The following is a 23,541-nucleotide window of genomic DNA, read 5'->3' on the forward strand; positions in this document are numbered from 1 at the left end:
TAGCTCTTCTGAATTGTTGGGTCTGGTGTATTGCATCTTCTTCTTCACAATACCCCATAGATTTTCTATGGGGTTAAGGTCAGGAGAGTTTGCTGGCCAATTAAGAACAGGGATACCATGGTCCTTCAACCAGGTACTCGTAGCTTTGGCACTGTGTGCAGGTGCCAAGTCCTGTTGGAAAATGAAATCTGCATCTCCAAAAAGTTGGTCAGCTGCAGGAAGCATGAAGTGCTCTAAAACTTCCTGGTATGTGGCTGCGTTGACCCTGGACCTCAGAAAACACAATGGACCAACACCAGCAGATGACATGGCACCCCAAACCATCACTGACTGTGGAAACTTTACACTGGACTTCAAGCAACGTGGATGAAGTGCCTCTCTTCTTTTCCTCCAGACTCTGGGACCTTGATTTCCAAAGGAAATGCAAAATTTACTTTCATCAGAGAACATGACTTTGCACCACTCACCAGCAGTCCAGTCCTGTTTCTCTTTAGCCCAGGCAAGACGCTTCTGACGCTGTCTGTGGTTCAAGAGTGGCTTGACACAAGGAATGCGACAGCAGTAACCCATGTCTTTCATACGTCTGTGTGTGGTGGTTCTTGAAGCACTCACTCCAGCTGCAGTCCACTCTTTGTGAATCTCCCCCACATTTTTGAATGGGTTTTGTTTCACAATCCTCTCCAGGGTGCGGTTATCTCTCTTGCTTGTACACTTTTTTCGACCACATCTTTTCCTTCCCTTCGCCTCTCTATTAATGTGCTTGGACACTGAGCTCTGTGAACAGCCAGCCTCTTTAGCGATGACCTTTTGTGTCTTGCCCTCCTTGTGCAAGGTGTCGATGGTCGTCTTTTGGACAACTGTCAAGTCAGCAGTCTTCCCCATGATTGTGTAGCCTATAGAACTAGACTGAAAGACCATTTAAAGGCTTTTGCAGGTGGTTTGAGTTAATTAGCTGATTAGAGTGTGGCACCAGGGGCCATCAATTTTGAACCTTTTCACAATATTCTAATTTTCTGATATGATGAATTTGAGATTTTCATTTGTTGTCATTTGTAATCATCAAAATTAAACAAAATAAACATCTGAAATATATGAGTTTGTATGTAATGTATGAATATAATATACAAGTTTCACTTTTTAAATGGAATTACTGAAATCAATCTACTTTTTCATGATATTCTAATTTTATGACCAGCACCTGTACATAAAGCAAAGCGCAACTACATTAAGAAAAACACAACTACATAAAGCAAAGCGCAACTGCATTAAGGAAAACAAAACTACATAAAGCAAAGCGCAACTACATTAAGGAAAACAAAACTACATAAAGCAAAGCCCAACTACATAAAGCAAAGCGCAACTACATTAAGAAAAACACAACTACATAAAGCAAAGTGCAACTGCATTAAGGAAAACAAAACTACATAAAGCAAAGCGCAACTACATTAAGGAAAACAAAACTACATAAAGCAAAGCCCAACTACATAAAGCAAAGCGCAACTACATAAAGCAAAGCGCAACTACATTAAGAAAAACACAACTACATAAAGCAAAGCGCAACTGCATTAAGGAAAACAAAACTACATAAAGCAAAGCGCAACTACATTAAGGAAAACAAAACTACATAAAGCAAAGCCCAACTACATAAAGCAAAGCGCAACTACATTAAGAAAAACACAACTACATAAAGCAAAGCGCAACTGCATTAAGGAAAACAAAACTACATAAAGCAAAGCTCCACTACATTAAGAAAAACACAATTACATTAACCTACCGAAAAAGGTAGGTACCAGTGGGAAACATGAGACATCGCTGATTGGACGACGGTGCCGTTTGACCCTTGAACCGGAAGTTGCGTCGTCTGAACAGTCCAGCTTCTTTGAAGTGTGCCTTCAGTGTACGCAAACTAACTGAAATTTCGTGATTAGTCTTGAGCATATCCAGTATGACCTTATACGCATGTCCTGATTCAAAATATTCCTTGGTAACGGCAGCTATGTTTGGGGCGCCGACAATATCCATGTTTTCAAAAGCCACAGCAGGCAGAATGACTTCCAGTTATAAAAAAATTCTGGACAACAAAGCTTTGATTGGCCTTTGCAAAGGGAGAGGAGCATCAGCAGCACGCATCAGCAGCAACTCTGACCCCCCCTGCATAACCGGCTCCTTTTATTATCTTCATAGGGGAACATCATACAGTTTCACACAGACAGTCCCACAGAATGATCATACTCCCTACTTCCTATCTCCAAATATGGAGTTGCTTCCTGCCTTTCTGCTCCACTGTTAATCAGCTTCTTTCTGTGTGTGTGTGGGAGCAAGGTCATTCTCAGCCTTCCCATCTGCACCTGTTGTTTTCTACACTGTTCTGTAAATCTGCCCTGATACATATGAACAATAGGTTTTGATGCAGCTTTAGCTTAGCTCTTTGCTTCTTTTAGCTTAAAACATGTATATATATATCTTCGTCGCCCCAGATGATATTTCATCAAATGATCATGTATAGACATTTGTTTGGATGTTATGATGGAAACAGACATACAGATCCTTATTTTGTGAATGAATGTAAGTCAACACATGATGTTTTATCACTTCAGATGGCAGGAAAACGTCAATAATTAAATTGTTCGGAAAATGAAGATTGGGTTTGTGTACTGGAAAAATGAAAGAAAAACATCTTCTGTTCAAACATAATCTAAAGGTTTAAAGATAAAAGTGGCAGCCCAAACATATTATTGTAATGTCACAGCTGCAATGCATGCTGGGAGATGTAGTTCCAATCTGTTTATATGTAGTTGGATCAATACAAGGATGATGAAAGTGAAGCGTCCTTTCTTTAACTAATATTAGAAATTCTTTCTGCTGTGTTTGTCTTTCCAGATCACCTTCAGGATTATGTTGGAAAAGAGGAGGATTTCTGTGAACAGGAGAGGAATTCCAGTTTGGACCAAGAGGAACCACAACCTCTGCAGATAAAAGAAGAGCAGCAAGAACCAGAACATCCCTGGACAAAAGAGGAAATCATGGAGCTCATCATAGGTGAGCAGGAAGAGCAGCTTGTTCTGAGGCACGAGACTGAAGATACATGCGAGGAACATTTCCCGTGTTTGAAATGTGGAGAAAACTTTCCAAAAAAAGAACATTTAATGGATCACATGAGCACTCACTCAGGCAAGAAGATTAATGACTGTCTGTCCTCTGGAAAAAGCTTCTCTCAGAAATCAGATCTTGGTGCACACATCAGACTTCATACAGGTGAGAAACCATTTTCCTGTACTATTTGTAACAAAAGGTTTACTGTCAAAAGTAACACAAGAGATCATACTTGTCAGAAGCCTTTTGAATGTCAGTTCTGTGGAAAAACCTTTATCTTTAAATCTGGGCTTAATGAACACATGATAATTCACACAGGTGAGAAGCCTTTCTCCTGTACAATTTGTGGCAAAAGTTTTTCTAGAGAAGATAATGTGACTCAACACATGGCGACTCATGGGAGAAACATTTTTCATCCATAACACATGAAACTAATTATCTTAAAAAAAAAAAAAGATGTATTGCTTCACATAAGAAGTCCCAGCAGTTAGAACCATATGATTGAACAGTAGAGGCCTTTTTCCATGTTTGACTTGTGATAAAATGTCCATTTAGAAACTCCTTCACCTCATTACATGAGAGACTCAAGGGTTAAAAGCATTTTTCTAATCAAGTTTTAAAGACTTTTCATTAACAGCATACGGAGCCCCCTAGGGGACATGGGGAATTTTTTTTCTTTTGCGTTACCTCGCAAAACTTTTGCGTTCCCTCGCAATACTTTTGCGTTACCTCGCAATACTTTTGCGTTCCCTCGCAAAAACTTTTGCGTTCCCTCGCAAAACCTTTTGCGTTACCTCGCAAAACCTTTTGCGTTACCTCGCAATAGGGCTTGGTCGTCGTGACGTCACCACTTTGCGTGGTCGCCATGTTGACGGCGCACTTTACGGCTTCCTTAGACTATTGCCTGTGACTAACGCGTACTGTTATCCCTCTCAGCCGTGTTTTATTTCGTTTAATTTCACCGTAACTTGATTTCAACCATGGTAAACCGTTGCTGTATTGTGGGCTGTAACAGCGCATCATATGATCGCTGAGGGAAAAACCTACAAAATGGGATAACTTTCCACCGCTGTCCTGCCTGGAGGCGCAAACACGGAGACCAAGTTTCACAGATAACAAAAAGTCGTCGGCTAGCTTGGATCGCGGCTGTAAGACGACAGAACATAACTTTCCACAGTATCCTGATGTCAATGCGAGTGTGTTCCCTGCATTTTCATTCTGGTAAGTTAAAGATGCACGGTTTTATTTTATAGCCTACAGGGTTTCCTTCCTTCATCCGTGGCACCACATACATGCATGAACGCGCGCCCAGAGACTGATCACTACACTTGGGCCACACTGAGATAAAGGCCACACAGACTGCACGCTATGAGAGACAGGAAAAGAGAAAACGGCAAAGGACTGACAGTACACCTGCGAGGATGAGACAGCTATTGATGATCTTGTTCCACCCGGTAAGCCTTACAGAGCCAGCAGATTCAACACCGTAAGTTGCTTTTGTGGCTTTTTCAGCTGCATGATGCACATTTACCTAAAAGATGTCCTTATTTTATCCATAGTGGAGACACCAGCACCAGCTGAGGATGGAGCTGAGCAGACACCGCTGACAGAATGTGACTTCTGTCAGCGCCGGCGTGCTGAAATCAACCGGCTGCTGGAGGAGAACAGGACCCTGAAACGTGAGCTTGGCCAGAGAAAAATGGATGAAGATTTCCTGAAGGAAGACACTGTCAAAGTGAAATACTACACTGGACTTCCACACCTTGAAGTCAACCACTTTATTCTGGTGTTTATGAATTACTGTATTAAAGAAAAGATTGATGCTCAATATGGAATTGACAATTTCTTTGTATCAACAATACACTCTAAGCAAACATTTAACAAGTGGGTTGTTTTTTAGCCATAGGTGTGTTTTGCATCCATACCCAAAAGTAAGAGGTCTCAAAAGATCAGGTTCTTTTTCAGTGTTTATTTGCAAGTAGTGAAACTTGAGAACACAGTGTAGCGCAGAACAGTGCAGTGCAGTTTGAATGCTTGTAGGTAAATGGTTACAAATAAAAAATGGACGCGATGAAAATGCAGTGCAATTACTTACAATAACATAGTATGTATTTATACAAAATGTTCAATCCTATTAATAAGTCGGTCTTAATGAAACATCAATGGAGAAATGGAAAGTGGAGGTATTGCAAATTATTATTATACAAATTGTAGTTATAGTAAACATTAACAGTTAAACACTGTTAGTGCAAATTCTTATATAAGTATTTATAATAATATGCATTACCTAAATTGTATAAATAAAGGCTGCGATGCAATATGTCATGATATACAATAATATAATCTATAATTGTATAATAATATAACAACGTGCAATAATATGCAAATATAACAATACAATGTAATAATACAAAATACTATGCTTTTTATAAAAAATTTCTATGTATAAAAAAAATTCCAAAGTAATAAAAAATACGTATTTATGAAACATCAATTACAAACATAAAAATTGGAGGTAGATCAAATTAAGTAATAACAGATATCAATAACATTTGAAGTAGTGCAAATTATTACTATAGTACACATTAAAAAACAATGTTAGTGCAATGTCTTATATAATTACTTTTAACAATATGCATTTCTTAAATTGTATAAATAAAGGCTGCGATGCAATATGTCATGATATACAATAATATAATCTATAATTGTATTGTAATTAGTGCTGTCAATCGATTAAATTTTTTTAATCGCGATTAATCGCATCAATGCCTGAGTTAACTCGCGATTAATCGCATTTTAATCGCAAATTTTTTTTTCTGATTGAAAATCATTTAAATACTCTCGATGACATACAAAAAATACATACAGGCTAGGTTTGTGCCAATGTTCTTTTTTTTAAATGAGAACAGGTCACAGATACTGATTTATGCCATAGAAACATATGGCAAGAAGATGGCATGTAGCAAAAAATAACAAATATGTAGCCAAAAAAAAGGCCCTGAAAACAGGCTGATGTAAAAGACAGTCTTTACAGTTAATACAGTCTTTTGAACAAAGACAAGCATTTTACCCTACTGCTATAAAATGTAGTACAGTTAACACTAGATGTTAATTAACCAAGATAATAATGAACAATTTTCAATCAATACATCAAAATCAATAGACCGACATCACTAGATGGAGGTAGTCTATAAAAGTTACTTTTCAGACTCTTAACAAAAATGAGAACACACACACACCCACCCACCCACACACAGACACACCCACCCACACACACACACACACACGATACCGACCTGTGACAGCAAGAGTGCCGTAGCAGATTCCATTTCACCTCAGTAATCTGTTTTCTCAGCGTATTTCAGGTTGCTACTAGTTACCAGACACTCAACTTGTTTGTTGGTGGTGGGGCTTAAAGAAAAGGCACTAGCGTCACCCAGTGTATGAGCGTCTTTTTCCCTTCAGGAGCTCCGCTCTAGAAGCCTATGAGAAATGCATAGACTGGGGGAAAATAGCCCCGCCTTCTCGCAGGCTGCAGCGGGATGTACTTGGAAAATTTTACCATAAAACCACATAGCGTTAATCTCACGTTAAAAAAATTATCGCCGTTAAAATGGCCTCGCGTTAACGCGATAATAACGCGATAATTTTGACAGCACTAATTGTAATATAACGACGTGCAATAATATGCAGCTGCAATGTCTTTCACTGTCTCACAGTGCTGGAGAAGGACAGCTGGTGGAGCATTTTCAAACTTTGGGTCGCGCAGACGGTCTTGCAGGGGTTTTGGGATCACAGCTGGCTGGACAGGAGCAGCATAGTTGTGAAAGTAGGGCTTCACTGTGGACATACAAACTGACCTATGGTTCTGAAGAACAGGGAACATTGACGATAAGTCGTCCAATGTGGCTTGGGCAGTGCGTCTGCTGGCCCGTGTCCGTAGGCCAGGCATGGGAATGTTGTCATCAATGACTCTGTCCAGAGCAATCCTCTGCGCTTTGGATGAAGTGAAGTCCATCTTGTGGGCGACTTCACCGCTGACTTTGTTGATACCTGCTGGTATTTTCCAATAAGCTGGCACATCTGTCACAGTCTTTTTCCCACGGATGCGGACTGCTGCCTCAATCTTAAACAGCAGAGCCCCAACATGTGTACATGCCTCTGCAATTCCAGCCATGCATGTACAGTGTGCAAAGCAAAACTGCCCATCGTCAGCAATGATGACCCATGGCTTCAGGGGAGTCTCATTAATGCGCTGAGAGTGCAAGACCTGAGGAGAAAAAAAATAGACATAAATTATGCAGGTAAGGACACCATTATATTTCATTCTATGCAGGAAAGCAAACGTTAACCTCAACCCCTCATGCATGTGTATACATATCATATAAATCACAGTTATACAACAGTAAAGTATAACAACCACGCTGTTATATTGTTATATCACTTAAAAGAAAAAGAAATGAAATGAGCACGGGACATTTAAACCTGCATAATACCTCTGACTGAATGATTTAAGCTCAAAGTTACCCGTTACAGTGTTTTATGAGGTCAGCTTTAATAACCCGCAGTCAATACTGCACTCATTTTTCTAAATAGTTCACTTTGAAAGACTGATTAAGTTAACTTGAATGGCCACAGCACTGCACTATTGTTTATTTTTTTATATTTTGCGGATCTTTGACTATTTAATCTGTTCCTTAAAATTTTATTAATAACAATGTTCAATAAATGATTTTCAACAAAATACAGATGTAACACCTATCCAGTTTCTGAATGATGGTAAAAAAAATCTTGTTTCTACCAGCAGCTGGGGGAGACTAGATTAGAAGATGGTTCAGAAAACCTGTTAGGACACATTTTTTTTTCTAACAGTATCAAACAAATGCTGATTTCTATTTCAGCAAATTATTCTTAAAATTTTTTTAAATATTTTGAATAAATGTTTTGATGAAGATTTGAGATTCCTTTCACTGAATGAATGGTCACAAAGCTAGTGTTAAGCTTGAAGTCTCTGGCCAAGCTCACGTTTCAGGGTCCTGTTCTCCTCCAGCAGCCGGTTGATTTCAGCACGCCGGCGCTGACAGAAGTCACATTCTGTCAGCGGTGTCTGCTCAGCTCCGTCCTCACCTGGTGCTGGTGTCTCCACTATGGATAAAATAAGGACATCTTTTAGGTAAATGTGCATCATGCAGCTGAAAAAGCCACAAAAGCAGCATACGGTGTTGAATCTGCTGGCTCTGTAAGGCTTACCGGGTGGAACAAGGTCATCAATAGCTGTCTCATCCTCGCAGGTGTACTGTCAGTCCTTTGCCGTTTTCTCTTTTCCTGTCTCTCATAGCGTGCAGTCTGTGTGGCCTTTATCTCAGTGTGGCCCAAGTGTAGTGATGGTGCCCAATCCGGATGCGAGGTGTACATTTCATTTGCTGGTTTTCCTGGTGACACAATTTAAAATTATTATCCACAGCAGCAGTGTTGAACACATATAGAACCATAATGTTATCAATGATCCTCAATATACACATTATTATATTGTATTATATGATTACATTACATTACAAGACGGCTGGTAAGCGCTAGGATCAGCAAAATTTATAAGTGGTGCTATGACAGCTGTCAACCTCAGGGTTTTTTTGAAAATGGAGAGGGATGTCCCTGTCCTTGTAGGAACTGGCAGTGTGTTCTACCAAAGAGGATAAAATGCTATATCAAATGCTATTTCAACCAACGAGGATGAAAATGCTATATCAACAGTCTCTGGGCGCGCGTTCATGCATGTATGTGGTGCCACGGATGAAGGAAGGAAACCCTGTAGGCTATAAAATAAAACCGTGCATCTTTAACTTACCAGAATGAAAATGCAGGGAACACACTCGCATTGACATCAGGATACTGTGGAAAGTTATGTTCTGTCGTCTTACAGCCGCGATCCAAGCTAGCCGACGACTTTTTGTTATCTGTGAAACTTGGTCTCCGTGTTTGCGCCTCCAGGCAGGACAGCGGTGGAAAGTTATCCCATTTTGTAGGTTTTTCCCTCGGCGATCATGTGATGCGCTGTTACAGCCCACAATACAGCAACGGTTTACCATGGTTGAAATCAAGTTACGGTGAAATTAAACGAAATAAAACACGGCTGAGAGGGAGAACAGTACGCGTTAGTCACAGGCAATAGTCTAAGGAAGCCATAAAGTGCACCGTCAACATGGCGACCACGCAAAGTGGTGACGTCACGATGACCAAGCCCTATTACGAGGTAACGCAAAAGGTTTTGCGAGGGAACGCAAAAGTATTGCGAGGTAACACAAAAGTATTGCGAGGGAACGCAAAAGTTTTGCGAGGTAACGCAAAAGAAAAAAAATTCCCCATGTCCCCTAGGGGGCTCCGTAACAGCAGAAACTATTGTTTACTTTAAAGAATTTATTTTTTTTCCTGTGGTGGATGTTTCCCTTTGATGTACCGTAGTTACTTCTAGATTGATGTAGTGAGTAGAAATGAAAACCTAATAGATTCTAAAAATGTGTATTGTTTCATGTAAGTTACAAATGATCTTTTCAATTTTTCTGATATTTACAGACTAATTAAAGCTGTAATATAATTTGTCTAATGGTATTAAATTGTTTAGATGATGAATGTATCTTCGGTTTCTTTGTGGTAATTGTTTGGTAAATTTAATTATTTCATATTGAGATTAAATACACCAGTTTCTAGTTCTTAGAAAGAAAGTTGGAGCTGGCAGGTGACATTTATAAGAAAATCTGATTACACAATGGACCAATAAAGTCCATGTTTTAACCTTCACTAGTTATGGAGCGTTCCTTTGGTATTAGGTGGTTAATGTGGAGCCATCGGGTCATCTCTATGTCATGTATTGGTTCTGGCCAGTCACTGAACCAGGTGCACAATTTAATTCAATGTGCAGATTGGACTCACCTTGTTCAGTGGCTGGGCAGAACAAATACATGACATAGAGATGATCCGATGGCTCCACATTAACTACCTCTATTTGGATGAAGGAACTTTTAAAAAAACAGGAACTCTCTTTTATAGTCCTCTGATTTAAGATCTCTTGAACTGGAATGTCAGAGGTTCCTATCCAACCAAACATTGCATGAGCAAGGATTATATGGCAATAATCTAATAACCTTCAATGAGAACAATCCTTAGCTGGATATGTCTTAAAGGACTTAAGATCTGCTAAAATGATCTGATCTATAATTCAGTGTAATGGTGCATTTACACAGCACGCGATGAAGACGTTATTTCTGCTGGTAGTTCACTGCTCTGCATTTCAGCTGCACAGTGTTTACACCCTGGCCCGCATCATCAAATAGGTGCTTCAGCTACGTGAAGCTGAAACCCCACCAACATGAAAAAAAAACCTCAGCAAATAGATTGAATTGCTTCTTTAGTGCAGGCTTTTGCATTTTAAATGGTAATTTCTAAAAATGATTAAAAAAAATAAATAAATGCATAAAAAGATCACATTTTTTGCTGTTATGTCACAGATATTAAAGGTTGTTTTTAGGTCACTCAGATCTCCCTCCTTAAAGGGGTAATAGAATGATTCTTTTAAGGTTGTCACGATACTAAACTTTTCAACTCGATACCGATTCTAAGTCAAATATTCGATACTCAATGTCATTTTCGATACCACAAGGATAAACACAGAATTTTTTTCATTAATAAACAAAATACAATAAATAGAGAAATAAATAAGATAAACAATATTTTGAGGTTGTATGCTGTGCACAATATTAAGCAAGCCTGATAAAAAAAACTTACACAATTAAAATTAAGTGTTCCTTACTTGGCTATGCTTTGCACACATAACAATGACACTAGCCAAACCGGTTAAGAAACAAAAATAATTATCAGCAGCTGCACCTGTTACAGAAAAAAGTCTGAAACCGAAAAGTGCACAAAATTATTCAATCACACAGTTTTCAGAAAGTGCATTTTCCTCTAATCTGGGCATAAGATGAATGACTGTTGTCGTGGGAAAAAAGTATTCAACTATTCATCCTAGTTAAATAAACGGAGATCGATGGATTTCACTCAGTCGGCACATTTATTAATAATCTTTGCAAAAAGAGAACAGTCATCATGAAGCCTTAATGGCATAGCATTCTTCTCTGTTCTGATCTGGGCAGGGTTCGTCCCCCCCCTACTTACAACAATGAAAAGCAGTCAGAGTCATAACAAATTACACGCACTTTGGTTAACAGTAACATGTTATGAATAAACCTTGAGAAAGAACCTGATTTGTTATGGGAAGAAGCAATGTCTGGTCTACAAACACCAGCCTGGAGTAAATGTGTGGCCTTGAGAGAGAAACAGACTGAGTGAAAACATTTATAGTGAGTAAATATGAATATGAATATATAATAGAAGAAAGATAAAAAAAATTCCGACAACAGTCCACCTTTTCGATTATAAAAGGATATTATCCTTGTGTAATCGATTTTATAAAAAAAGGAAAATTTATGAATATAAAAAAACTAAGAAACTAAAATTGTGAGTATATGTAAAGAAAGCTAAAATCTAAGAAACTAAAAATTGTGAATAAAAGTAAAGAAATCTAAAAACTACAAAACTAAAAAAAAAATAAAATAAAAAAAAATAATAATAATTAAAAAATAATAAATCAAAGATCCACAACTGCATAAAGTCGGCGGACAATGTTAAATGATTATAATAGATGCAAAAAATGGGTGGTCTGCAGAACAGCTGGTCCTCAACACATCAGGTGGACGACTGATGTGTTAACAAATCAGAGGGGATTATTCTGCCCCTTTATTCTGATTTGTTTTGTTGAAGCTTTTCCTGGTTCCTTCCAGATGAGCTCAGATGAGCTCTGATCACTTTCTTTGATGACTTTGAGCCACACCTCCTCCTGCTGAAGGATTAAAGGATGGCTGAGATGGTCCTCCATCAGGGTCTCCAGGCACCTTGGTCCCTCTGTAAAGCCGTCTCTAAGGGAGAAAAGGTCTTGTAGGTCATTTTAATGTGTCACCTGTCAGTCCCAGTCTGGCCAGAGGTCAGAGGTCTGGTCCGTTCTGTGGTCCAGCCCTATTACGAGGTAACGCAAAAGGTTTTGCGAGGTAACGCAAAAGGTTTTGCGAGGGAACGCAAAAGTATTGCGAGGTAACACAAAAGTATTGCGAGGGAACGCAAAAGTTTTGCGAGGTAACGCAAAAGAAAAAAAATTCCCCATGTCCCCTAGGGGGCTCCGTAACAGCAGAAACTATTGTTTACTTTAAAGAATTTATTTTTTTTCCTGTGGTGGATGTTTCCCTTTGATGTACCGTAGTTACTTCTAGATTGATGTAGTGAGTAGAAATGAAAACCTAATAGATTCTAAAAATGTGTATTGTTTCATGTAAGTTACAAATGATCTTTTCAATTTTTCTGATATTTACAGACTAATTAAAGCTGTAATATAATTTGTCTAATGGTATTAAATTGTTTAGATGATGAATGTATCTTCGGTTTCTTTGTGGTAATTGTTTGGTAAATTTAATTATTTCATATTGAGATTAAATACACCAGTTTCTAGTTCTTAGAAAGAAAGTTGGAGCTGGCAGGTGACATTTATAAGAAAATCTGATTACACAATGGACCAATAAAGTCCATGTTTTAACCTTCACTAGTTATGGAGCGTTCCTTTGGTATTAGGTGGTTAATGTGGAGCCATCGGGTCATCTCTATGTCATGTATTGGTTCTGGCCAGTCACTGAACCAGGTGCACAATTTAATTCAATGTGCAGATTGGACTCACCTTGTTCAGTGGCTGGGCAGAACAAATACATGACATAGAGATGATCCGATGGCTCCACATTAACTACCTCTATTTGGATGAAGGAACTTTTAAAAAAACAGGAACTCTCTTTTATAGTCCTCTGATTTAAGATCTCTTGAACTGGAATGTCAGAGGTTCCTATCCAACCAAACATTGCATGAGCAAGGATTATATGGCAATAATCTAATAACCTTCAATGAGAACAATCCTTAGCTGGATATGTCTTAAAGGACTTAAGATCTGCTAAAATGATCTGATCTATAATTCAGTGTAATGGTGCATTTACACAGCACGCGATGAAGACGTTATTTCTGCTGGTAGTTCACTGCTCTGCATTTCAGCTGCACAGTGTTTACACCCTGGACCGCATCATCAAATAGGTGCTTCAGCTACGTGAAGCTGAAACCCCACCAACATGAAAAAAAAACCTCAGCAAATAGATTGAATTGCTTCTTTAGTGCAGGCTTTTGCATTTTAAATGGTAATTTCTAAAAATGATTAAAAAAAATAAATAAATGCATAAAAAGATCACATTTTTTGCTGTTATGTCACAGATATTAAAGGTTGTTTTTAGGTCACTCAGATCTCCCTCCTTAAAGGGGTAATAGAATGATTCTATTAAGGTTGTCACGATACTAAACTTTTCAACTCGATACCGATTCTAAGTCAAATATTCGATACTCAATGTCATTTTCGATACCACAAGGATAAACACAGAATTTTTTTCATTAATAAACAAAATACAATAAATAGAGAAATAAATAAGATAAACAATATTTTGAGGTTGTATGCTGTGCACAATATTAAGCAAGCCTGATAAAAAAAACTTACACAATTAAAATTAAGTGTTCCTTACTTGGCTATGCTTTGCACACATAACAATGACACTAGCCAAACCGGTTAAGAAACAAAAATAATTATCAGCAGCTGCACCTGTTACAGAAAAAAGTCTGAAACCGAAAAGTGCACAAAATTATTCAATCACACAGTTTTCAGAAAGTGCATTTTCCTCTAATCTGGGCATAAGATGAATGACTGTTGTCGTGGGAAAAAAGTATTCAACTATTCATCCTAGTTAAATAAACGGAGATCGATGGATTTCACTCAGTCGGCACATTTATTAATAATCTTTGCAAAAAGAGAACAGTCATCATGAAGCCTTAATGGCATAGCATTCTTCTCTGTTCTGATCTGGGCAGGGTTCGTCCCCCCCTACTTACAACAATGAAAAGCAGTCAGAGTCATAACAAATTACACGCACTTTGGTTAACAGTAACATGTTATGAATAAACCTTGAGAAAGAACCTGATTTGTTATGGGAAGAAGCAATGTCTGGTCTACAAACACCAGCCTGGAGTAAATGTGTGGCCTTGAGAGAGAAACAGACTGAATGAAAACATTTATAGTGAGTAAATATGAATATGAATATATAATAGAAGAAAGATAAAAAAAATTCCGACAACAGTCCACCTTTTCGATTATAAAAGGATATTATCCTTGTGTAATCGATTTTATAAAAAAAGGAAAATTTATGAATATAAAAAAACTAAGAAACTAAAATTGTGAGTATATGTAAAGAAAGCTAAAATCTAAGAAACTAAAAATTGTGAATAAAAGTAAAGAAATCTAAAAACTACAAAACTAAAAAAAAAATAAAATAAAAAAAAATAATAATAATTAAAAAATAATAAATCAAAGATCCACAACTGCATAAAGTCGGCGGACAATGTTAAATGATTATAATAGATGCAAAAAATGGGTGGTCTGCAGAACAGCTGGTCCTCAACACATCAGGTGGACGACTGATGTGTTAACAAATCAGAGGGGATTATTCTGCCCCTTTATTCTGATTTGTTTTGTTGAAGCTTTTCCTGGTTCCTTCCAGATGAGCTCAGATGAGCTCTGATCACTTTCTTTGATGACTTTGAGCCACACCTCCTCCTGCTGAAGGATTAAAGGATGGCTGAGATGGTCCTCCATCAGGGTCTCCAGGCACCTTGGTCCCTCTGTAAAGCCGTCTCTAAGGGAGAAAAGGTCTTGTAGGTCATTTTAATGTGTCACCTGTCAGTCCCAGTCTGGCCAGAGGTCAGAGGTCTGGTCCGTTCTGTGGTCCAGCCCTATTACGAGGTAACGCAAAAGGTTTTGCGAGGTAACGCAAAAGGTTTTGCGAGGGAACGCAAAAGTATTGCGAGGTAACACAAAAGTATTGCGAGGGAACGCAAAAGTTTTGCGAGGTAACGCAAAAGAAAAAAAATTCCCCATGTCCCCTAGGGGGCTCCGTAACAGCAGAAACTATTGTTTACTTTAAAGAATTTATTTTTTTTCCTGTGGTGGATGTTTCCCTTTGATGTACCGTAGTTACTTCTAGATTGATGTAGTGAGTAGAAATGAAAACCTAATAGATTCTAAAAATGTGTATTGTTTCATGTAAGTTACAAATGATCTTTTCAATTTTTCTGATATTTACAGACTAATTAAAGCTGTAATATAATTTGTCTAATGGTATTAAATTGTTTAGATGATGAATGTATCTTCGGTTTCTTTGTGGTAATTGTTTGGTAAATTTAATTATTTCATATTGAGATTAAATACACCAGTTTCTAGTTCTTAGAAAGAAAGTTGGAGCTGGCAGGTGACATTTATAAGAAAATCTGATTACACAATGGACCAATAAAGTCCATGTTTTAACCTTCACTAGTTATGGAGCGTTCCTTTGGTATTAGGTGGTTAATGTGGAGCCATCGGGTCATCTCTATGTCATGTATTGGTTCTGGCCAGTCACTGAACCAGGTGCACAATTTAATTCAATGTGCAGATTGGACTCACCTTGTTCAGTGGCTGGGCAGAACAAATACATGACATAGAGATGATCCGATGGCTCCACATTAACTACCTCTATTTGGATGAAGGAACTTTTAAAAAAACAGGAACTCTCTTTTATAGTCCTCTGATTTAAGATCTCTTGAACTGGAATGTCAGAGGTTCCTATCCAACCAAACATTGCATGAGCAAGGATTATATGGCAATAATCTAATAACCTTCAATGAGAACAATCCTTAGCTGGATATGTCTTAAAGGACTTAAGATCTGCTAAAATGATCTGATCTATAATTCAGTGTAATGGTGCATTTACACAGCACGCGATGAAGACGTTATTTCTGCTGGTAGTTCACTGCTCTGCATTTCAGCTGCACAGTGTTTACACCCTGGCCCGCATCATCAAATAGGTGCTTCAGCTACGTGAAGCTGAAACCCCACCAACATGAAAAAAAAACCTCAGCAAATAGATTGAATTGCTTCTTTAGTGCAGGCTTTTGCATTTTAAATGGTAATTTCTAAAAATGATTAAAAAAAATAAATAAATGCATAAAAAGATCACATTTTTTGCTGTTATGTCACAGATATTAAAGGTTGTTTTTAGGTCACTCAGATCTCCCTCCTTAAAGGGGTAATAGAATGATTCTATTAAGGTTGTCACGATACTAAACTTTTCAACTCGATACCGATTCTAAGTCAAATATTCGATACTCAATGTCATTTTCGATACCACAAGGATAAACACAGAATTTTTTTCATTAATAAACAAAATACAATAAATAGATAAATAAATAAGATAAACAATATTTTGAGGTTGTATGCTGTGCACAATATTAAGCAAGCCTGATAAAAAAAACTTACACAATTAAAATTAAGTGTTCCTTACTTGGCTATGCTTTGCACACATAACAATGACACTAGCCAAACCGGTTAAGAAACAAAAATAATTATCAGCAGCTGCACCTGTTACAGAAAAAAGTCTGAAACCGAAAAGTGCACAAAATTATTCAATCACACAGTTTTCAGAAAGTGCATTTTCCTCTAATCTGGGCATAAGATGAATGACTGTTGTCGTGGGAAAAAAGTATTCAACTATTCATCCTAGTTAAATAAACGGAGATCGATGGATTTCACTCAGTCGGCACATTTATTAATAATCTTTGCAAAAAGAGAACAGTCATCATGAAGCCTTAATGGCATAGCATTCTTCTCTGTTCTGATCTGGGCAGGGTTCGTCCCCCCCCTACTTACAACAATGAAAAGCAGTCAGAGTCATAACAAATTACACGCACTTTGGTTAACAGTAACATGTTATGAATAAACCTGGAGAAAGAACCTGATTTGTTATGGGAAGAAGCAATGTCTGGTCTACAAACACCAGCCTGGAGTAAATGTGTGGCCTTGAGAGAGAAACAGACTGAGTGAAAACATTTATAGTGAGTAAATATGAATATGAATATATAATAGAAGAAAGATAAAAAAAATTCCGACAACAGTCCACCTTTTCGATTATAAAAGGATATTATCCTTGTGTAATCGATTTTATAAAAAAAGGAAAATTTATGAATATAAAAAAACTAAGAAACTAAAATTGTGAGTATATGTAAAGAAAGCTAAAATCTAAGAAACTAAAAATTGTGAATAAATGTAAAGAAATCTAAAAACTACAAAACTAAAATAAAAAAAAAATAATAATTAAAAAATAATAAATCAAAGATCCACAACTGCATAAAGTCGGCGGACAATGTTAAATGATTATAATAGATGCAAAAAATGGGTGGTCTGCAGAACAGCTGGTCCTCAACACATCAGGTGGACGACTGATGTGTTAACAAATCAGAGGGGATTATTCTGCCCCTTTATTCTGATTTGTTTTGTTGAAGCTTTTCCTGGTTCCTTCCAGATGAGCTCAGATGAGCTCTGATCACTTTCTTTGATGACTTTGAGCCACACCTCCTCCTGCTGAAGGATTAAAGGATGGCTGAGATGGTCCTCCATCAGGGTCTCCAGGCACCTTGGTCCCTCTGTAAAGCCGTCTCTAAGGGAGAAAAGGTCTTGTAGGTCATTTTAATGTGTCACCTGTCAGTCCCAGTCTGGCCAGAGGTCAGAGGTCTGGTCCGTTCTGTGGTCCAGGAAAGGGTCGACCCGTCATGAGCTCACTGGGAGTCAAAGTTACCAACATGCTGAATTAAAGGAGCTGAGGGAAGGACAGATCAGATGTTATCTTACCCTTTCACAAACAATAGTAGATAAAATAAGTTCATGTAGCTTAAAGAACTTTAGATTAAAATTTGAACTTTGTCACAAATCATTGAATTATTCCATAATTTCAAACTTACCCAGTAAATGTACTTCCTTAGTATTCGGTACCCTTATCACTTCTGCACCTGCAGAAATCCAAACAAGCTTCTCCTCAGCAGAGGAGGGAGGGGGACAGTGTGTGTCAGTGGGCTGCAGCAATGTAAACAAGGGGAGACGCTGCAGCACAGCCTTCTGTTGCTTCCACCAGACATGATGTGTGTGGAAGAAGAAAATAGGCTTTCTATCTGATTTCAAGAACGATGTTTCCAAGGCGAAGCAAAATCAAAGAACCAGAAACAAGAGTTTCATGAGGTAAAGAAACACAAAACCAGGGGTGCAAGAAGCTGAACCATCAACAAACATCAACAAAGCTGGTTTTTCCCAAATGCACATCAGACAGTCAGGCTGAGGTGTTCAAACTTCATCCAGCAGTCTAGCAGTCGTTTCTGTCCTCTGCTGCTAAGAATTACCTCAATAGATCATTTTCCTTTATAAGGCCATTTGATTCCCCTATTCATTTACTTTACTGGTTTAGTCATAATTTAGTAATTTATTTAGGTTGTTTATTTATTCTGCTCTCAATTATCAACCCAAATTCCACATGGACTGTTCCAGATGGAAAAATAAACAGCATCTATATGGATCCCTATTAGTTTAGCTTTGCTGTTTTTCTCTTGATTTGTCTTCTTTCCACCCTTTTCTTCATCAGAACAAATAAAACATGTTCGGTTGAAGAAAACCCACAAAGTTTCAGTCAATTTTAACCTCCAGATATATCCGAGCTATGGATTCATTGAGAAAATGTCATTTTAAAGCCTCCACCGTTCAAAGCGGCCGTTCAAAGTAAGGCTGCGAGCGGCGTGGGAGCGATGGATGGCCGACAGAGACCACAGTTTCAGGATAAGTGGAAGGCAGCGCCGGGCAAGTTACGCCACAGTTTGCGGATGGATTGTAGATGCTTGGACTAACGTGTCTGCTGGCTCTGTTGTACAAGCTTTTGCAAAAGCCGGCATTATTTCTGAGGAGCTGCGCTGCACAGAAAGTGACTCTGACAGCGAAGAAGGGGAAATTGGCATGTCTGATTTAGCGCAGCTGTTTTATTCAGAAACAGAGGATGATGACTTTGATGGGTTTGATTAATACTTTGTAATAAATACATGAATAAAGCTCAATCATACTCAGTTTTGCTCCCGCTCTATTTTTCTACCTGAAAACTTAATTCAACAGCAGCCTCTGGGCGGGTCTCACTGCATGAAAAGTGAGATTTTCGTCCCCGTAAACCCCCGTAAACTCCCGCAGATCTCCCTGATTTTCTTCAGTTTCCGACAATTTGCAACCCGTGCTTGTCCGCGTTTGTCGTGCCACAAATTGTCGGAAACGTACCATGACGTATGTGGAGAGCGATCAGCTGTACTAATGGCCCTAATTAGCATATGAATGCAGCAAACCCGCGCGGCTGGCCAGGTCTGGCTTGAATAACCTACTCAGTATTGGCTGAAACCACTATTCTCAAACAAGTAAAATCGCTCGTGATTGGCAGCAAAACCACACGTGGCCACGACAGGCTTTAATTTTCTTACTGAGTATTGGATGGAACCACTTCTTTTTAAACAAGTAAAGTCGCTCGTGATTGGTTGGCATATATATATATATATATATATATATATATATATATATATATATATATATATATTTACATATAAATTTACATATATATATTAATTCATATATATATATTTATTTATTCATTCATATATTTATTCATTCATATGGTGTGTATTTATGTTATCCTACACTACTACACAATTATTATGCTACCATCAAGGACATGAATGAATTTATACAGGAAATGAAGATTTGCCAGGAAGCTGTTTATGCAAAGAAAGAGCTTTATTAAAACACACACAACTATATACAACGCATATCCAAACACATGCGTTTCTAAAAATTAAAAGTCCGTGAACGGTCCGTTTGCTTCCTCGGGGTTGGAGGTAATGGCAGCATTCCCTCCGAGGCAGGTCCGATGTGCAGACCCCTACTGTGCGTGGCCCTGTACTTCTGCATCGCTTCTAACCGGGACTGCAGCTTAACACAGAGTTCAGTGAGATCCGGCCTACGAAATGGCGGCGACCGTACAATCCATCCAGAGACACCGCCGAGGAAGGCGGACTTCCAGAGTTCCACTTCCTCATCTGCTAGCACACTCTGCCTCGCTTTCAGCAGCTGAAGAAAAAAAAACAATGAATCAGCGCACTGCGTATGGACACAACACATCTATCAATGCACCTGAAAAATAGTCACCAAATAAAGTCTTACCCTCTTTCTTCTGGCCCGACTCCGAGCAGATAGCCTCCGCACGCAGCGTGTTGGCTGGCTGAGTATATCTGAAGCTCCTGCGTACCGTCTGAAAATACGTCTTACAGGCAGCTGGAAAACAATTAAATGAGAGTGGTATAAATAAAAAATCAAAAGCATGTCACAGTAACAAGGAAGGAGAAAACATTAAAACAAGTCACTTACACACAATGTCGTCTTCATCAACATCGTGAAAATCTGGACTTGCTGATATGACTCCGAGCAAATAGGAGGCCTGTGAAAACAAAATGTAAAGCTATGATCGGTATCCATCCGTATCCATTGCCTTTTACCGCAGAATGAAAGCATATTCTTTAAATCTTACTCTTGCTCCGGTTCATAGCGCCTGCAATTAGTCTCCGAGTTGTTAAGACGGCGTACTGCTTTCTGTGAATCACAAAAAATACACTTTAATAAAGCTTGTTCTTGCAAGGCTAGGCTAGATAGGCTAATAGCTAGGCTGCTATTAGCCATAGCTTAGGCTAGGCCGCTTTTAGCTTAGCAGGCAGTAATCGAACATATATTTACCGCTAGCATCTCTTCTTTGAGTTCGTCTTGTTCGATGCAGAGTCGCCATCGCGTCCAAGAGGAGTTTTACCCCGAAATCCCACATACTTCGCTCCAGACCGCCTGCACAAAGCAAAGCATCCATCCTCCACTGTGGATCCAGCCGCTCCGCTCTGAGTTTCTTGGAGATCGTACAGAGCATGCGCGAGATGAACCAGGGTGTCCGCGGATCAATAAAAATAATTAAAAAAATCCTTCTTTTTTTTTTTTTTAATCAAGGCCTTAATTGGCACTAAAATTATTTAAATATGTTTATCGAAGTATTTATAATTCTTTAATAAAAAATGCTTATAAAAACAATTTCGTCAGATATATTATATCGCTCCAGGCGGAGAAAAAGCTAGAGGATATATACAGGTGCTGGTCATAAAATTAGAATATCATGAAAAAGTAGATTGATTTCAGTAATTCCATTTAAAAAGTGAAACTTGTATATTATATTCATACATCACATACAAACTCATATATTTCAGATGTTTATTTTGTTTAATTTTGATGATTACAAATGACAACAAATGAAAATCTCAAATTCATCATATCAGAAAATTAAAATATTGTGAAAAGGTTCAAAATTGATGGCCCCTGGTGCCACACTCTAATCAGCTAATTAACTCAAACCACCTGCAAAAGCCTTTAAATGGTCTTTCAGTCTAGTTCTATAGGCTACACAATCATGGGGAAGACTGCTGACTTGACAGTTGTCCAAAAGACGACCATCGACACCTTGCACAAGGAGGGCAAGACACAAAAGGTCATCGCTAAAGAGGCTGGCTGTTCACAGAGCTCAGTGTCCAAGCACATTAATAGAGAGGCGAAGGGAAGGAAAAGATGTGGTCGAAAAAAGTGTACAAGCAAGAGAGATAACCGCACCCTGGAGAGGATTGTGAAACAAAACCCATTCAAAAATGTGGGGGAGATTCACAAAGAGTGGACTGCAGCTGGAGTGAGTGCTTCAAGAACCACCACACACAGACGTATGAAAGACATGGGTTTCTGCTGTCGCATTCCTTGTGTCAAGCCACTCTTGAACCACAGACAGCGTCAGAAGCGTCTTGCCTGGGCTAAAGAGAAACAGGACTGGACTGCTGGTGAGTGGTCCAAAGTCATGTTCTCTGATGAAAGTAAATTTTGCATTTCCTTTGGAAATCAAGGTCCCAGAGTCTGGAGGAAAAGAAGAGAGGCACTTCATCCACGTTGCTTGAAGTCCAGTGTAAAGTTTCCACAGTCAGTGATGGTTTGGGGTGCCATGTCATCTGCTGGTGTTGGTCCATTGTGTTTTCTGAGGTCCAGGGTCAACGCAGCCACATACCAGGAAGTTTTAGAGCACTTCATGCTTCCTGCAGCTGACCAACTTTTTGGAGATGCAGATTTCATTTTCCAACAGGACTTGGCACCTGCACACAGTGCCAAAGCTACCAGTACCTGGTTGAAGGACCATGGTATCCCTGTTCTTAATTGGCCAGCAAACTCTCCTGACCTTAACCCCATAGAAAATCTATGGGGTATTGTGAAGAAGAAGATGCAATACACCAGACCCAACAATTCAGAAGAGCTAAAAGCCACTATTAGAGCAACCTGGGCTATCATAACACCTGAGCAGTGCCACAGACTGATCGACTCCATGCCACGCCGCATTGCTGCAGTAATACAGGCCAAAGGAGGCCCAACTAAATACTGAATGCTGTACATGCTCATACTTTTCATGTTCATACTTTTCAGTTGGCCAACATTTCTATAAATCCTTTGTTTTTATTGGTCTTCAGTAATATTCTAATTTTCTGATATGATGAATTTGAGATTTTCATTTGTTGTCATTTGTAATCATCAAAATTAAACAAAATAAACATCTGAAATATATGAGTTTGTATGTAATGTATGAATATAATATACAAGTTTCACTTTTTAAATGGAATTACTGAAATCAATCTACTTTTTCATGATATTCTAATTTTATGACCAGCACCTGTATATACGTATATATGTGTGTGTGTCTGTTTACATACATACAGGAGTCATGGAACTCTGCTTGCAGCTTCTTCATATTTCATGTACACTAATAACTTGTGTACATGGTTCTTGTTGATGGCATTAAAATCATTTCAAATAGCATTAAAATACCATTAAATTAGAGTCACTCATTCCTGTATGAACCCTGTGAGCGCTTAATTTAATATGACATATTAAAAAAATCCCACCATCATCCAGTATATGTTCAGTTTCTGCCCAAATATATATATATATTTTTTTTTTGTAGATTTTTGTAACGGGGATAAGGATAATTCAAAACTGCTTTTTTTTTAATGAACTTGTTCACTACTTCCAAACTCAGCATCTCTTTTCATTCCTGTAATAAGAAGTTTCTTTTGAATGGATTTGATTAAAATTTAAGTCCCTCGGTATAAAATAAATATTTTGATGGAGATGAGAAATCTGCTTCCTCGTTGGTGAATAACCAATAGTTTGGATCCAATCATTTAAATAAACGGTGTTAGTTTTTTTTTATATATATATATATATAAGAATTGTGCTATAATTTCTAGTCACCGATCTGTTGCTGCTATATTTTAATTTGACGAACCGGAATTTGTCGATGTTCTTTTTCCTGTTTGGTG

The 23,541-nt window shown here is 38.3% G+C and overlaps 1 protein-coding gene and 1 long non-coding RNA gene across 2 annotated transcripts in view; one reads left to right on the top strand and one right to left on the bottom strand.

Moving 5' to 3' along the window:
* The first annotated feature begins 2,874 nt into the window (after positions 1 to 2,874).
* Positions 2,875 to 23,541, top strand: part of LOC119780177 (gastrula zinc finger protein XlCGF8.2DB-like) — a 31,654-nt gene continuing 10,987 nt past the window's right edge. Inside the window, exon 1 of the mRNA XM_038280100.1 lies at positions 2,875 to 3,255. Coding sequence (XP_038136028.1) covers positions 3,024 to 3,255 — 232 coding nt within the window. The 5' untranslated portion in view covers positions 2,875 to 3,023. The remainder of the gene's footprint in view (positions 3,256 to 23,541) is intronic.
* Positions 6,761 to 8,998, bottom strand: LOC119780178. Its single transcript, XR_005280348.1, has 4 exons — positions 8,939 to 8,998; positions 8,344 to 8,525; positions 8,119 to 8,238; positions 6,761 to 7,363 (listed from the first exon to the last, which is right to left on the bottom strand). It is a non-coding gene; the product is annotated as an uncharacterized LOC119780178 (long non-coding RNA).

The sequence above is a fragment of the Cyprinodon tularosa genome, unplaced genomic scaffold (assembly GCF_016077235.1).
Source record: "Cyprinodon tularosa strain WSP-4 unplaced genomic scaffold, ASM1607723v1 ctg1566, whole genome shotgun sequence".
Lineage (NCBI taxonomy): Eukaryota > Metazoa > Chordata > Actinopteri > Cyprinodontiformes > Cyprinodontidae > Cyprinodon > Cyprinodon tularosa.